This window comes from Abramis brama (genome assembly GCF_963993115.1).
Source record: "Abramis brama genome assembly, chromosome: 13".
NCBI classification, from domain to species: Eukaryota; Metazoa; Chordata; class Actinopteri; order Cypriniformes; family Leuciscidae; genus Abramis; species Abramis brama.
Genome location: NC_139975.1, coordinates 22,657,575 through 22,672,999, shown reverse-complemented (window position 1 = coordinate 22,672,999; position 15,425 = coordinate 22,657,575). Strand labels below are relative to the sequence as shown.

At 36.6% G+C, this 15,425-nt stretch overlaps 1 protein-coding gene across 1 annotated transcript; it reads left to right on the top strand.

The window, feature by feature from the left end:
- Positions 1-5,187: 5,187 nt before the first annotated feature.
- On the top strand, positions 5,188-15,148 carry ccdc69 (coiled-coil domain containing 69). Its single transcript, XM_084132803.1, has 9 exons — positions 5,188-5,494; positions 8,709-8,772; positions 9,058-9,233; positions 11,494-11,581; positions 11,709-11,782; positions 11,927-12,028; positions 12,112-12,231; positions 12,650-12,747; positions 13,915-15,148. The coding sequence occupies exons 1-9, from the start codon at positions 5,447-5,449 to the stop codon at positions 14,087-14,089; spliced, it is 945 nt and encodes a 314-aa protein (XP_083988929.1). The 5' UTR covers positions 5,188-5,446; the 3' UTR covers positions 14,090-15,148.
- The last annotated feature ends 277 nt before the right edge of the window (positions 15,149-15,425 follow it).

Below are 15,425 nucleotides of genomic sequence, written 5' to 3'. Positions count from 1 at the left end.
GGAGCTGGAAGTCATTTGGCACTTAAAGGGATAGTTCACCCAAAAATTTTAATTAGCCCATGATTTACTCACCCTCAAGTCATCCTAGGTGTATATGACATTCTTCTTTCACACGAATACAATCGGAGTTATATTATAAAAATGCTTTATAATGGCAGTGAATGGATGTTTCTGTTTTGAAGTCCATAAAAGTGTATCTATCCATCATAAAAGTGCTCCACACGGCTACGGGGGGTTAATAAAGGCCTTCTGAAGCGAAGCGTTTGTGTAAGAAAAATATCCATATTTAAAACTTTACGAACTGTAACCACTAACTTCCGCTAAATGTCATATGCACGTTCACGAGAGACTGGCGATCCAGCGTAGGACGCAGGCGTAGTGTAAGTTATTGTGACGATCACAGTCGCGAATCAGAAGTCTAAAAAGAGGGCGTTTAAAGGAAAAGGTCTCCTCTTTGATTATCTCGAAATCCTCCGACAGAGTTCAAACTATTCAATTCTTCACATGGATGTCCTTCGATGTCAACAAACTTGGGTCTCGCGAGAACTAGCATATTCTTACCGGAGGGCCCTACGTCATACGCTGGATCGCCAGTCTCTCGTGAACACACATACGACAGTTAGCGGAAGTTAGAGATTACAATTTGTAAAGTTTTAAATATGGATATTTTTCTCAAACAAACGTATTGCTCCGCTTCAGAAGGCCTTTATTAACCCCCCCTCCATGTCCATGATGGATAGATACACTTTTATGGACTTCAGAACAGAAACAGCCATTCACTGCCATTTTAAAGCTTGGAAGAACCAGGAGATTTTTTAATATAACTCTGATTATATTCGTCTGAAAGAAGAATGTCATATACACCTAGGATGACTTGAAGGTGAGTACATCATGGGCTACTTTTCATTTATTTGGTGGGTAACACTTTATTTTGATGGTCCCTTTTGAACACTCTGTTGACTATAAGTAACTTTGCAACTACATGTCAACTAACTGTCATTAGAGTATTAGTGTACTGTCTGCTTAATATCTGATAACTCTTTATTGTGATGGTCCTCCAACAGACACTCTACTGACTATAAGTAACTTTGCAACTATGTCAACTTATTCTAACCCTAACCCTACCAGTCTACTAATACTCTACCAACACTCTAATGAGAGTTAGTAGACATGTAGGTGCAATGTTACTTCTAGACAACAGAATGTGTTAAAGGGACCATCAAAATAAAGTGAAACCATTTGGTGAACTATCTCTTTAAATGAGCAGCACTTGGCTAAACACCCTCTGGCTCCGCCCACCACAGTAGCCACGCCCCCAGACTCTCGCCATAGGTTGACCTGGAAAGAGATTGACAAATCTGATCGACCGCTCTCAATGTTTTGATGGTGTCTGTGAGGATCAATGGTTACATGTTTGGGGAAAATAAACCCATGAATGGCATTCTAATAGTTGTAAACAAACAATAAACTTGGTTAAGAGAATATATTTTAACATAAAAAAAATTACATAATTTACCTTTAAAAAGGATTTAATAAACATAAATAAACATTATAAACTTAATAAACATTCAAATCAGTAACCGTTGTTATTAGTTATGTATTATATTTTCCCAGTGAGTATGTGATGCTATGGTAGTTAATTTTTTTATTATTATTTTTTAAGTCTGATAATCTTCCCCCTGTGCTGTAGCTCTCAAATCTCATTTGCACAGTCATGTTAGTGATGCAAAATGTCATTCTCACATGTGTAACCAAAAGTTTAAATATAACTCTAATGAGATCTGAAAGCTGCAGTGGTACTTTTTTTTAATCCTTTTTTAGCTTGATCGCCTCTGGTTCCTGTATGCTTCTGTTTTATGGAGCAGAGTGCACAGTCAGTCATGCATATTGAGATTGGAATACATTACGTGACTTTTCAAATCTGATTTTAAAACCCTGTAGGCATCACACACTACCAGACTTTCAAGTTGGTCCGGATGCAAAAATATCAAGAAAAATGTACTTCATTGCTAGGAAATGCACAGGATATCCTTTGACTGCTAAATCCAGAGTCTGTGCCCATCATACACTATGCAAATCTGCAGACTGACTCCGACTTAAAGGGATAGTTCACCTAAAAATGAAAATTCTGTCATTTTCTCACCATCAAGTTGTTCCAAACCTGTATGAATTTCTGATATATTTTAAGCTGATTAAACAACATTGTGTTCATTTGTCATGTCTCCTAGCAGTGAGGCGCATGTTTCTGTTTGAGTTTGTTGTTCAGAACAACTTGAACGTCTGGCAGTGTGAGATCATCAGTCGTTTAGTGCAAGATGGCCAGTTTTCCTCTGTAACCATTTACAAAGTCGGCAAGTATACAGGATGCCCAGCTTTTTTTTGGTAACTGACTAAACTGCAAATCGGGGCTAAAGCTGTGTTGTGTATTCCAGCCTTTAGGAATGGCAATGAAAAGCAAAACACAATTTGACATTTCATAATGCTGATATATACATGTCTCACCAGGATATGTTCATACGGTCAAAAATCGCCCATGTTTGTTCTCCTCCTGTAAACATTGTTTGCATTCCTGATTTTCCAGCCTGTCTTTCAAGAGCCCTCAATCCAGATGTCCAGGTGGAATACCAACCAAAGCAGATTTCCACTGTGAGCAAGACTAGCCATGTTCTTCATTTTTAATGATCACTTAACCCAGATGTACCATCACTTGTAAAAAAAAAAAAAAAATCCTGACATGTGAAATGTTAAGATTATTAAATTGCACTCTATACAAATGTATCTATGAAATTCAGAACTCTCAGAAGTATGTGATCGGAATAGTGTGTTGTTTTAAGGTTTTTAATTAAACCTAACTTAATAGTTCTCTCAGATGCTTAACTCTCAGTAGGACTTCTGAGTTTTATCTCGCCCTCTGAAAACACTGAGGTTTTCCGAGGCCTTGAGGCTTACACCATGCCTGGGGTCGGAGGGGGAGCAACGGAAAGAATGTTATCTCCTGGCTGACTGAGAGGCTGCGTCTGTTTTTTTTTAAAGAGCTTTGTGGCACAAAGCACGTTCATAAAGCTTTGCGGCACATGCTCCTGGCTGGCACGCTACATGTGTTTACCATGCAGAAAAACATTATTAAAAAACGAACAATGAACTTCATGCTCTGAAATATCCAACGACTTGTTTTAAGGTAATCCGCTTTGTCACAAAATACATCAAACATGGTTTCAAAACCATTCAGATTTCATGCCAAGCATGAGAGGTGTGTCATGATGAATGTAAAGGAAATAGGCTTGGTTTATTGTTCTCCCTTAAAACCCTGACCTCATATGTGTGATAAGCCTGTTAACTTTGGCAAATCCTATGTTAAATCCAAACATACTGTTTTATGCGATTGCTGTGTTTATATTCCTGTGTAGAGACGACTCGCTTTATTACTGTCACCACTGAGCTGCCGAGACCCTGCAGCTGCCTGTCAATGGAAAGTTTGTCACTTCTCAGCAACAACTGCTCTATCGTTTTTATGACAGATTAGAGACCTTCCTATAAATAGACAGAGTTTCGACAAAAAGGAAAGTCTCAAATTACCCAGATGATCCAAAGTCGACGTATCGTATTAGAGCTTAATATATACCAAACAAGAGGCCAAAAATAGATGCATCTCTGACACTTTACTGTATACACCATATATAGAGCAGTGAATGTGATCAGCTCAGCTGGTTTATATTTTGTCCAATGAACATTTAACAATGTTTTATGTTATGAAAGGCAGTGACGGATTGGTAGAAAGGTTTAAATACCCATTTGGCTCTCTTTTTAAATTTAAACTTAAAGTTGAACTCATTTGTTAAAATGACACTGGTGATGAAATCTCAACTGGCAGCCAGTATAAACCTTGTTATGTTTACATTCAGCATGTGCATCCACATACCTCACCACTGACTATGGATCACTGCTGTTTTGACAGTTTCTCTAAACAATTCCTCTAAAGCAGCAGGGTGACAATATGGCCAAATACAGTACAACTTAAAATTCTCTCTGTTGAGCACGTGAGCCTCACATTTTTACTCCTCAGTTAAACCTACTGCAAAATACAACCATTTTACTGTCAGAACTCATTTTAATTTGGAGACAGATGACCAATATTATGCTTAGAGAAGGAAATGTCCAATAAATTTGTTAATTTCAAGGTTTCTTCTAGCTGGCCAGACTGCCAAACAGTAACTATCTATCTGTTTATCTGTCGGTAAGGCATATAGCTAGCAATTAACCCTCAAAATTATGATGCAACACAGGGATATTGTTAATATTTATTTAATTAAACAACATTATTAGATTTAATTGAACTTTATCAGGGAATTATTATATTGAACAAAACAGAAACAGAAAGAGCGATAATCATTTCTTCCCTCACGTTAAATTTTTTACCGAATCATTTTCATTTTGGGGAAATTTTATATTCATAAATGTAAGTGCCTTAAAACAAAGCCATTGTTTTGTTTTTCAAAAATAATTTTTGGATTTAATCTTTAAGAATGTTCAAATTGAAAAGTGGAAGAAGACTACTTGGTTTATTGAAGAAATGTTTATTTTCTATACACTGTGAAAAAAAGTTGCTGCCTTAAATGTTTAAGTACAGTCAACTGGGATATTTAAGTCATTTAACTTAAATCACATTAAACTGACTTAAAAATGAGTTGAATCTTGTATAACATAAAAAAACAAAAAGTTGAAAATTGCTTAACTTCTTTTGATGGGTTAAAGCAATGTAAAAACATATGTTGCCATAACTTATTGATCATATATATATATATATATATATATATATATATATATATATATATTACAGTGTAGAGTTGTGCTCTGTTCTTTAGGAATTTTATTTGATTTTTGTATTGCCTTATTGTGTGTTTTCCTGCAATAAAAAAATGTCATTTCTTCCCTATTGTGAAGTCGATATCGGAGTGGGCGGGACTTGGTTGGATGGTTGTGGTTTGTTATTGCCGTGATGTCATGTCACGCCCTCGCGCCATCAGAGAAGAGAGAGGGGAAGTTTACATGAATTTTAAAAAGAATTAATATATACTGATAAGTTATTTATAATTTATATATATATATATTTGATTTCATAGTGACTTTAAGATAGGCATATTCTTTTTCCTTAAAAAAAAAGAAAAAAAAAGCCATGATTTGCACTTCGAGGAAGCTGCGGTGACATCAGTTGACGTGCACGGATTCACCAATTTCCCGCTAGTCTCGGCGTAAAGTTGTTCATGTTAAATGTAGCTGCGTTTTTGGAACGCAGCCCTGACCCTGCAGTTCCCGCCCCTCTGTCCCAGCCTCAACCTATTCGAGCGGATCAATGAGGCTGAGCTCATATTTGAACTGCTGCATGCAGACAAAAACTTACTAGCGAAGACGCGGTAGAATATAGCGACGAGACAGCGGAGTAGCAGCTATGGGTTGTCACAACAGCAAAAATTGTGGTCAGGTCCCCCGGAAAAGGGTAAGTTAGGTTGTTTTAGTATTTTCATAAAAAATGCCAGTTTACAATGAGACCCGCAGCAATGTTAGAGATGTTGCAAATACACCACGTGTAAATGTATTTGTATCATGGGAGCCAGTCTTGTTTTGTTCTCTCAAATCACTTGTTACTTCCTCTCTAATCCGTTAGTCGATGCGAAAGCTCTCATGTTAGTTTGTCGACTTGTGAAAGCTTTAATTAGACACAGATGACGGGTTCAGCACTGTTGTTTAAGATGTGCCGCTGACATCCGTTATGACCAATTTAAGGTGTGTTATCCTACATTTAAGTGTTATCACTTTGCTCAGTTTTAAATTGTTCCGCATTTCGGTCAATAACAAATCAAGATGTACGAATTTGTATTTTAAACATTTACCATTACCTGCAAATATTATTGATTTAATGGTGTTGATAAATATACTTGGGTACACAGCTTAGTCAATATTTTCTAAACGGTTTTTATATTTTCAAAAGAAATATGTTTTAAAAGTTACTTTTTTTTATTTATTTATTTTATTCCAAACTATATATTTTTCAAGAGTTTAAGCATTTTAATGGGACATTTTGAAAACATGTCTGTCATAGAAAAGGAAAAGGCATAGTCAATTTTTTTTAATTAATTGCATTTTTAATGTTAATGCATGCAAAAAAAAAGAAGAAGGAATAGTTTCATTTCATTAGTCCATTTATAATAGAAGTACCTCTAGCGCCTCATTCACGCTTTAAAAATGAAATTCCTGGGGCCTTTAAACATTCAGGGGAAATCTGGCTTTGATAGCAACAGGGTCAAGCTTTCATTAGCCCAGATTGCTGAAGGATTTAGATTCACTGGGCTCGAATGTGACAGACACAGGGTCCCAAATTTCCCACTGCAAGTTTTAATGTGACCTATAAACAGACAGAGTTCCTTTGGTCCTGTTAATCACATAGCCATGTGTCAGTATACTTGACATGGACAACTGGAGAAGTGTGAAAAGTCTCTGAAGACTAAACACAGAAAGCTTTACACTCACTATTACAGCCTTTATTGGAGTTGCTGCATCAAAAGCACATAACCACATGACGGTGAAGTGTAATAAAGCCAAGGGTTCATTAAAGTTCCAGAACATTTGGTTCCCTGCCACAGAGAGCCAGCGAATGCATAACAGCGCTGTTGTGTGGATTACTGAATTATGAAATGGAAGCCGTTTCTTTTCTTGCCTTTTATTTCTGAATTCTCATTTAAACGGTCTCACATGGCAGAGAGAATCTCAGTAGTGATTAACCAGGATGATTTGACTCTTATTTGTCGTTCTTGATCGAGGGTGTCGGCTTAGACGAATAGTATGTTTTTATTATACGCAGCACAAAAAGATGAAGTTTAGCTGCTCTTTTCAATGTGACGAAAGAGAAAGGTGACCAGGGGCAATCAAGCCCCCGGAATCATAATCAAAATAGTTCCAAGTCATACTGAAGTTATGTGACTTGCTTTGTACGAGTTAAGAGAGAAATTGAAGTCACTGATAGTCTTCGTCGCCGCTCTCAAATCTTATTCGTGTTTTAAAATTTGTTTTGTGTGAAAAGCTCCAGAAACAGTGTTGAGAAACGCTTCTCTAATCTGAAGTCAGGAGATTTTGCTCTCTGGAGAGACGCTTGTGAGTGTTTTGAGGCTGTGTGTGTGTAGGCTATATCTCTCGGCAGACATTTGGCGTGCAATCTTCAAAACATTAAATCACCTGTGAACAGTACCAGCCATCTTCAAACATTCACACTGGGATGTAGAGCTGCACCATTCTGGATGAATTGAGAATCATGATTTTTTTTTTTTTTTTTTTTAAACAGATCATAATTCTAAAAAGATAACTAAACAAAAAAAAAAAACATGTGATTTACTAGAGGTTCTGATGAAGTGTTAATTACTGCAGCCTATTTTTAAAAAAAAATATTTAATTTTAATTAGTTTGAGTGAATGATTCAATGACTCACTCATAAAGACTTTGAATGAATCTTTTGAAATAATGATTTGATGACAAATACATTTTTAACAGCCATTTGTTGCCACCTACTGGCATAACGATGTAATTGATTTATTATAATTTATTTTTAAGCTTTTTAATCGCTGCCTTTAGACATCAGTGTATTTATATCCGAACTATAAGCTTTTTTTCCCCAATACTTCTGTGATTTGAATTATTGGAACAGAGAAGTGTTTGGAGCTTGTGAAATGTGAGAGCATGCTAATAAACCAAACAATAAGCGTGTTAAAGTTTTCAGCTAAATGAAAGCCATCTTTTTGAGAAGTTATATTGTGTTGTCTTCTACTTTAGCTTAGTTTCCACTTTGGATTCTACCATTCAAAAGTCTAGGGTCCGTAAGAGATATAAGAAATAAATGATTCAGCAAGCCAAGTATGCATTAAATTGTTTAAAAGTGACAAAGACATTTTATAATGATAAAGCTTTCTATTTCGAATAAATGCTGTTTATGATGGATATTAAGCATCCAAGCAACTGTTTTCAACATTTATAATAATAAGAAATGTTTCTTGAGCACTGAGAAGCATATGAGAATGATCTCTGAAGGATCATGTGACACTAAAAAGTAGGAGTAATGATGCTGAAAATTCAGCTTTGCGTCACAGGAATAAATTATATTTTAAAATATATTCAAATTGTAGGCTAATAATATTCCGCGATGTTACTGGTTTTACTGTATTTAAAGTTTATATTTATTTATTTTAAATTATTTTCAAATAAAGCATAAGAGACGAATTAAATAAAAAATTGTACCCACCCAAAACCTTTTGAATGGTTATAAATGTGTGGGATTTGAGTAGTTTGTTCTTATTAATATGATCTATATAGAATAAGCAGTGGCCTTGTATAAATTTGTTAAAATGTTTATTATTTACAAATGAAAAGTAAGATTTCAGTTGTCCTACCTATTGAGAAATACAAGTCAAGTTTTCAAAGTGAGCTGTACTACTGCGAGTGATTTGTCGATGATGTCATGCTTGTGCAATCTTGAGTGCATATCTCACCGGTAATGGAAGACTTGTTGGAATGCAACAAATATCAATTCATAAGACACCTGTGAAAGAGTTGCACATGTTGATCCAGCTTGTCAGATAGTTTTTGAATGATTAATCCTGTGTCTGCTGCCGTTGGCTTAAATGCAATAAATCAAACTTTTTTTTTCTCTCTCTCTTTTCATTTAGAAAAAAAATAAAGCACAAGAAGGTGAGAAGCACATAAAGGACATCAAACTTCAAGATGCAAGTGGTAAGTGCTTTCTCTCCCATTCATGTGAACATGTGCATGATGCATGTGCTACGGTTATTATCTATTAATGCGTGCTTTTCAGAGCCTTTTGAATGTCCCATGATCCCATTGTGAAGTGTGTTGATCTTGGCAGAGCCAGGCTTTGGTAGTGCTGATGTTAGGTTGCAGGGACCTGTTAATATTCTTGTGTTCCTGGCCGTGGGCGATCCTGGCTTGAGTTCATGGGTATATTGTTTCTGATGTACCGGTGAGCAAACAATGTAGTGTTCGCTTGTTCTCCCCTAGTTACACACTCTTCTGAGGAGCAACGCTCTGGTTTGGAGAATCAGTTGGAGACTTATGAGTGGCAGCTAAAGATACTACATGCAGTTTTGACTGCTTCAGGAGACCAAGAGAGAGAGCAGCTCCTCAAGGCCCGTCCTGGAGACATTTGCACTTTAGTCCACAGCATTACAGAAAAGGTATGGTGCAAATAAAAGCTCTTGGTATTGAAAGCCTTTTCTTTTTGTCTTGTGAATGGAACTCTCGTAGCAAGTTCATGCAGCTTCATGTAGCCATTCAAGAAAGACGAGTATTCTGATCCCAGATTATGTCAGCAGCTTATACATTATGGAGCTGTCAGCAGCAATAAACAAGACATGCTTTTCCATTACAGCATAATTGGGATCAATGCCGTTTCTGTGCGCTGTTGTTCTGATTGTCTGTACAGGGTTTGGGAATGTGTGCTGTGGTACATCTGTCCTTGTGCTAACTCTGACCAACAAAGCTAAACCTGTTTGCAGGGAGGGATGTTATTCATCGCCCCGGAAAAGAGGACTGGCTTGTATGTTTAAACACTGTAGAACACTACTTGTTTTAACAGGGGAAAACAGAAGATGGCATGGTTTTTCTTTACCTTTCACCAAGAATTTATTTGTAGACTTATTTATTATATAAAATTATATATCACTTTTAAACTAGTTGAGTTAAACACGCATACACACATGCGCAGCTATTTAAATGGGGACATTACAATGATTTAAAAAAAAAAAAAATGTATGTATACTATAATCAAACCCATACCCTAAGAGAAAACTCTCTGCATTTTTAGAATTTAAAGTGCCCCTATTATGCTATTTTAAAGGTTCCTAATTTTGTGTTGGAGGTCTCCTACAATAAGTTTACATGCATCCAAGGGCAAAAAACACTTTAATTTTCTCATAATATACATTGCAACATCACCTCATTTCTCAGTGTCTGAAACAGTTTGATAAAAGATTCGGTCTGTCTAAACCCCTCCTTCCCCTCCTGCTCTGATTGGTCAGATGGCCCAGTCTGTTGTGATTGGTCTATCACTTACAGTGCATCCGAAAAGAATTGTCATATTTGAATTTCAGCTCTGGAGGCTTCCTCAACACTTGATGCAGAATGATGCGAACCATAATGATGACATTGGGTTTTAGTGCTGTTACATAGTCAACGCATCGGTACGCATACGCGTCCGCAAGGCTACGCATCGCTACGCTTCGGCCGCCATTGTGTCGATGCGTAGCCAAATGTGTCGTCCTAATTTTTGATACACGACGCGCCGATGCACGCAATACTATGCGTTGTCGGTGGGGGTGACATTGCAAGTATTGTACATTAATTCAAGTATATTATGTTTACAGAAGAAGGTTTGAATACAATGGCGGGCGAAGGGGAAAAATTATGCGAGCTTATACGTATACATCCGCATTTATAAGACAGTTCATCGCAATTACACTCGAAAATGCCTGGAGAGAGGTTGCAACCGCGATGGGAAAGACCGTAGAAAATAGGGTCAATGTAGACGTTGTTCATGGGCCGTCAATGAAGACCATAGGCTGGCATGATGCTAATTTCTTACAACTACATAGGTTTGTGCAGGAAGCAAGACTGGAATTAATGATGACTCATTTTAGGCAGTTCAGAATCAGTTCTTTTGTTTTGGGAGACAATAGCTTCATTGAGACTCCATTTATCTGCCTTTAGATCTTTGAAACTTTGCAGACCTTTTACATTCACAAACAGCGATTTAAACACTACATGAAAGGTGATGTCCGAAGAAGGTTTTGTCAGATTTAGCTTAGTTTCTTTAGAGGTTTAAATAGCTAAGCTAATAAAATATTTTATCAATGTGATCGTAACGTGTAGATTATATATACAATAGTTAAATGTTTTGTTTTTTTATTATACAACGTGAAATAATTCTAAATGTATAACTCTGCTAACTCTGGCCGTTATCTAAACATTTTTAATAAGGTACATCCTGGGATGCTTTTCTAAACCGAAAGAGTTCACATGTTTGCTTGTTTACTACTTTTCCTTCACTATCCATTTAGTTTTGTAAATAATTTTTTACTGTGGCATTTTTAATAATTAATTCTTTTCTTCATTTTTTTTTTTTTTTTTTACAAGGTAATACAATTTTCATGAGAAACCAGTCAAGTTTGTTCAAATGTTTGACTGGTAATGTATGTGTGATTCAGATTTTGGTCAATACATTTTTTTTAACCAAATTTGGTAAAGGTTATTAAGTAAGGGATAATGTACATCCAGCCGGTTGTTATCGCAGAATAAACCCAGACAGGGTGATCGGGAAATATTGTTATTGTATATAATTCTTTATTTATTTAAGTTTTCTGCTATTTGCCATGAAAAAAGCCTTTGCTGCTTAAATTGCATTAGATAGTAAATATGCATGATGTCTTGTGTTAACAGGTAAAGACTGAGATAACCGCTGATCTAAATGATCTCCATGAAAAACAGATGAGGAGCACCTTAGAACGGCATCAGAGCGCAACTGAAGGTCAGAGCATGGCAGCACATGTAATACTAACAACAGATGTCATGTATGGACACAAATGTGAAGTACCAAGTCACTTTGTCAAACGCATCTAGGTAATTATAGCAATATTCATTGATTTGCTTTGCAGAGCTACAGCGATTACACAATGAAGAGAAGAGCGTTTTAAATGAGTCGCATGCAGCAGCTGAGAACGCTTTGAAGGTAAAGCACGTCTATTTGTAACATCACTTCTCTAATTTGCCTTACTTCATTTGATTGAGAACTGATCTAATATACTTCCCACGTCAAGCCAGTCATGCCAGACTTGACTTTGAAATGATTGGTCTGAACTTTCCATGAACTCAGGATCAGATTCAAGGGCTGACATCAGAGCTGAAGCTGTTCAACGAGTTAAAGCGCAGAGCGGAGGAGTCCACACTCAAGAGAGACCTCCAGAGAAATATTGAGGTTTGTTATGAGAATGGAGATCTATTGTCAAAGCATGCTTCAGATAGCTGTAGTATTCAGCTGCATCTGTCTTTTCATCCCAGACTCATGGCAGCCCTGGTGAATTCTGGGAGCAGGAGCAGGAGAGCCTGTTATTTGTCATTGAAATGAAGCTTGAGCGGTTGCAGGACCAGGGGAACAAGCTGCTGCAGATGGAAACACTGGTAACTTTGATTGACATCTAATTAGAGGGCAAGGCTGTAACCTTAATTTCCTTCGGGATCAATAAACTATCTCTATCTCTATCTATAGACAGACCAATTTAGACCAGATTAATATGCAGTTTTCAATAGCAGATTCTTTCATTTTTACATTTGATCCCCTACAGTATCTAAAACAATTGGTTACATCCACCTCGTTAAAGCTTTATACTCTCTCTCTCTCTCTCTCTCTCTGAGTAAGAGAAATTATGTACAAAAGTGAGAGCAGGTGCACATAATTTGTGTATTCATGTTGTCTATTTGAATGTGGCAAATTGACCTATTTGTTTGCAAATAGAAATGCAGAAGTTTCCAACTGAGGCCAAAACATTTAATGCACGCTTTACTAACTTTCTGCTGCTTGTTTTGTACTGATTGTCAGGTAGAGAAGAATCTCTCATTGGAGGATCAGCTCCTGCATGTTCTCCAGCAGAATGAGGACTACAGGGTCCGGATAGAAAACTACCAGAGCCTCATACAGTATGTTTTCTTTGCAAACTATTATTATAGACAGTATTTTAAAGTGTCCCGTTATGCTTTTTCGAATATTACCTGTCGTCAGTAATTCCGGTCTTACTTCTGTAACATGTCTACGTAGGTTTTTAATAAATTTGCATAATGCCAGCCTATGGTCTACATTGGCTGTCCGCGAACAATGTCTACTTTGACCCAAACGCTGTATTTTAGCTGAGGTCTACAAGTTTTGTTCGGCTCTCAGAAAGGAGGGGTTTAGAGAGACTGAGTCCTTTATTGAACCGTTTCAGAAAATGTGAGAAAAGAGGTGATGCTGCAATGTGTATTTTGAGAATTTGTGTTTTTATTTTTTTACCTTGGATGCATGTAAACCTATTGTAGGAGAACTCCAAAACTAAATTAGCAACTTTTAAAATAGCATAATAGGGACACATTAAAATATTGACACAAAGTTTGTGCTTCTTTCAACGTGGAAAAAGTTTGACAAGTTTTACTGTAAATATGTCATGCATTTTAAGTTTATCCTATTAAAAACACACTGCTTCTGTAGTGCTGCTATCAAAGCATTATTATTCTCGTTGTCCAGCCCAACAATGTTTGGGGCAGGACTATTTGTTTTTCCAGCCAATGACAGGAATTTTAGCAATTCTGTTTGCTAATAAGTTGCACAAAAATGTTATGCATTATCTCAGCAAGTTTAAAAGGACTTTATGAAGACTCCATACAGACGGAACGAACTCTCTAGTCTCTTATTCTCCAAATATGATAAAATTGCTGTCTCTTAGTTTTCTCTCGTGCTTTCCTGGTCTCATTTTATTCTTGTTAGCTCAAATGTTTGTATGTGGCGCCACCTGGCGTTTTAGATGCTTTTATGTATATTTCCCTTGCTATTCACAATCACATGATTGGCCAATTATGAGTTCATGTGTGGTCTAGGTATACTCCACGTTGTGGGGAAATGTCTTTTGCTCCCCATGAGGAAAACAGCCTATAAATCATACCAAGTGATTTTTTATTTTTTTTTATGTAAAAATGCATAAAGTTTTCTGTGATGGGTAGGTTTAGGGGTAGGGGATAGAATATAAAGTTTGTTCAGTATAAAAAAATCATTGTCTATGGAAAACTCAACACGTGTGATGTATAGACTCCATAAACCTTGTGGTCCTCTTTCAGACGACTGTCCAAGGAGCAGAATGAGCTGCAGGAGGCGCTAGAGAAGCGTTCTCTGCAGAACCAGAAGCTCAGCCAGGAGAAAGAAGAGCTGCTCTTTAAGCTCCTGCACCGCAGAGACTCGTGCTCCTCCTTCCACCTTCCTTCAGTCATACCCACTGAGGTGTCTCCCAGCTGACTGCAACATTAACCCTCGTCACTGTATCCTCACCCTGCCTGGACGAGGTGCCTTAGCAGCGCTTTTTTATTTTTTTAAATGCCAGTTTATTATGGAGTGCTGTGAACATGCAGTGCTGAAATGGACTTACTCACTGCATTTATCATTTTTAACTGGCAAAACAAATATTTTTGTACATTTTATTTGAAGAGACATTGTTTATCAGGATTTTATTTGGTTGCATTTATTATTTGAAATGACTGTGGATATATGCAGTAGTTATTCATGTTTAAAGGTTTTTTTTTTTTTTTTTTTTTTTTTTTTTACACAGTGTAGTAGTTTTTGCCTATTTTTTTTATTATTATTATTATTTACATAACTGGAAACAGCAGTCAAGCAGGTATTGTGAGCAAAAAAAAAACGGTTATCTTCTTGCCTTAAGACATTATTGGAGCCCAAGCACTTGTACATGTAGCATGAATATTTGGTATCTTTTCAGATGCACTTGCACTTTTATCTCTAGCCATTTTGTTAGAGAGATAATGGGCTTTTGGTGTTTACCCGTATGCTTTTTCCTTTGCACACCTTGCCGGAGTATCTTTGTTTTAAGTCCTGTTTTTCAGTAGTAGGTAAAGTACTGGTGTCCTATTGGGTAAAATCCAGTCGTTTTAGCTCGGGCAAACCCAATGTTTGCTCATACAACCAGTACACATGTATTACAAGAAGAGAATAGCCGTTTTCTGTTATGCTATTTTTGCAAAGCCAACTTTAAAAGAATAATCTGAAACATTCTGAACAGAAACATTTGACAGTGAACTTCTTGAAATGATTTCATACTTTAAAAGCATTTTAGGCACTGTGTCTGATGGCCTCCTTTTTGCAGTGATTGATTTGCCATTTTAAAAACATTAGTGGTAAATGGGTTGCCTTTGTACCCATATCTCTCTCCACCATTTTCTTTAAACTATTGTGATTCATGCAACATGTTCTGTCATATATACTGTATTTTTACTTCCAAATCAGTGCCTTTGGTGTTTCCTGTAAAAAACAAGCAATAAAAGCTACATCAAAGGGATTGTATTTGAAGTTCTGCACATTTCTTCCAGATGAAAATATTTAAACCACACAGATTACTAAAATAAATGACAACGTTTGGTTAGAAAGTTGGTTGTGGGAGATGGCATGTGTTTCCTTTTTTTTTTTTTTCTTCTTCTAGAATGAATATCAGATTTGGTTACCTTATATTCTCCACATTAATACATTTTATGAACTTCAAACATCCCAACTGCATGTCAAGGGCTAAGATGTTAATACACAGACTTTGTCCCTAGGGGGCGCAATGACTCAAGATAAAAAC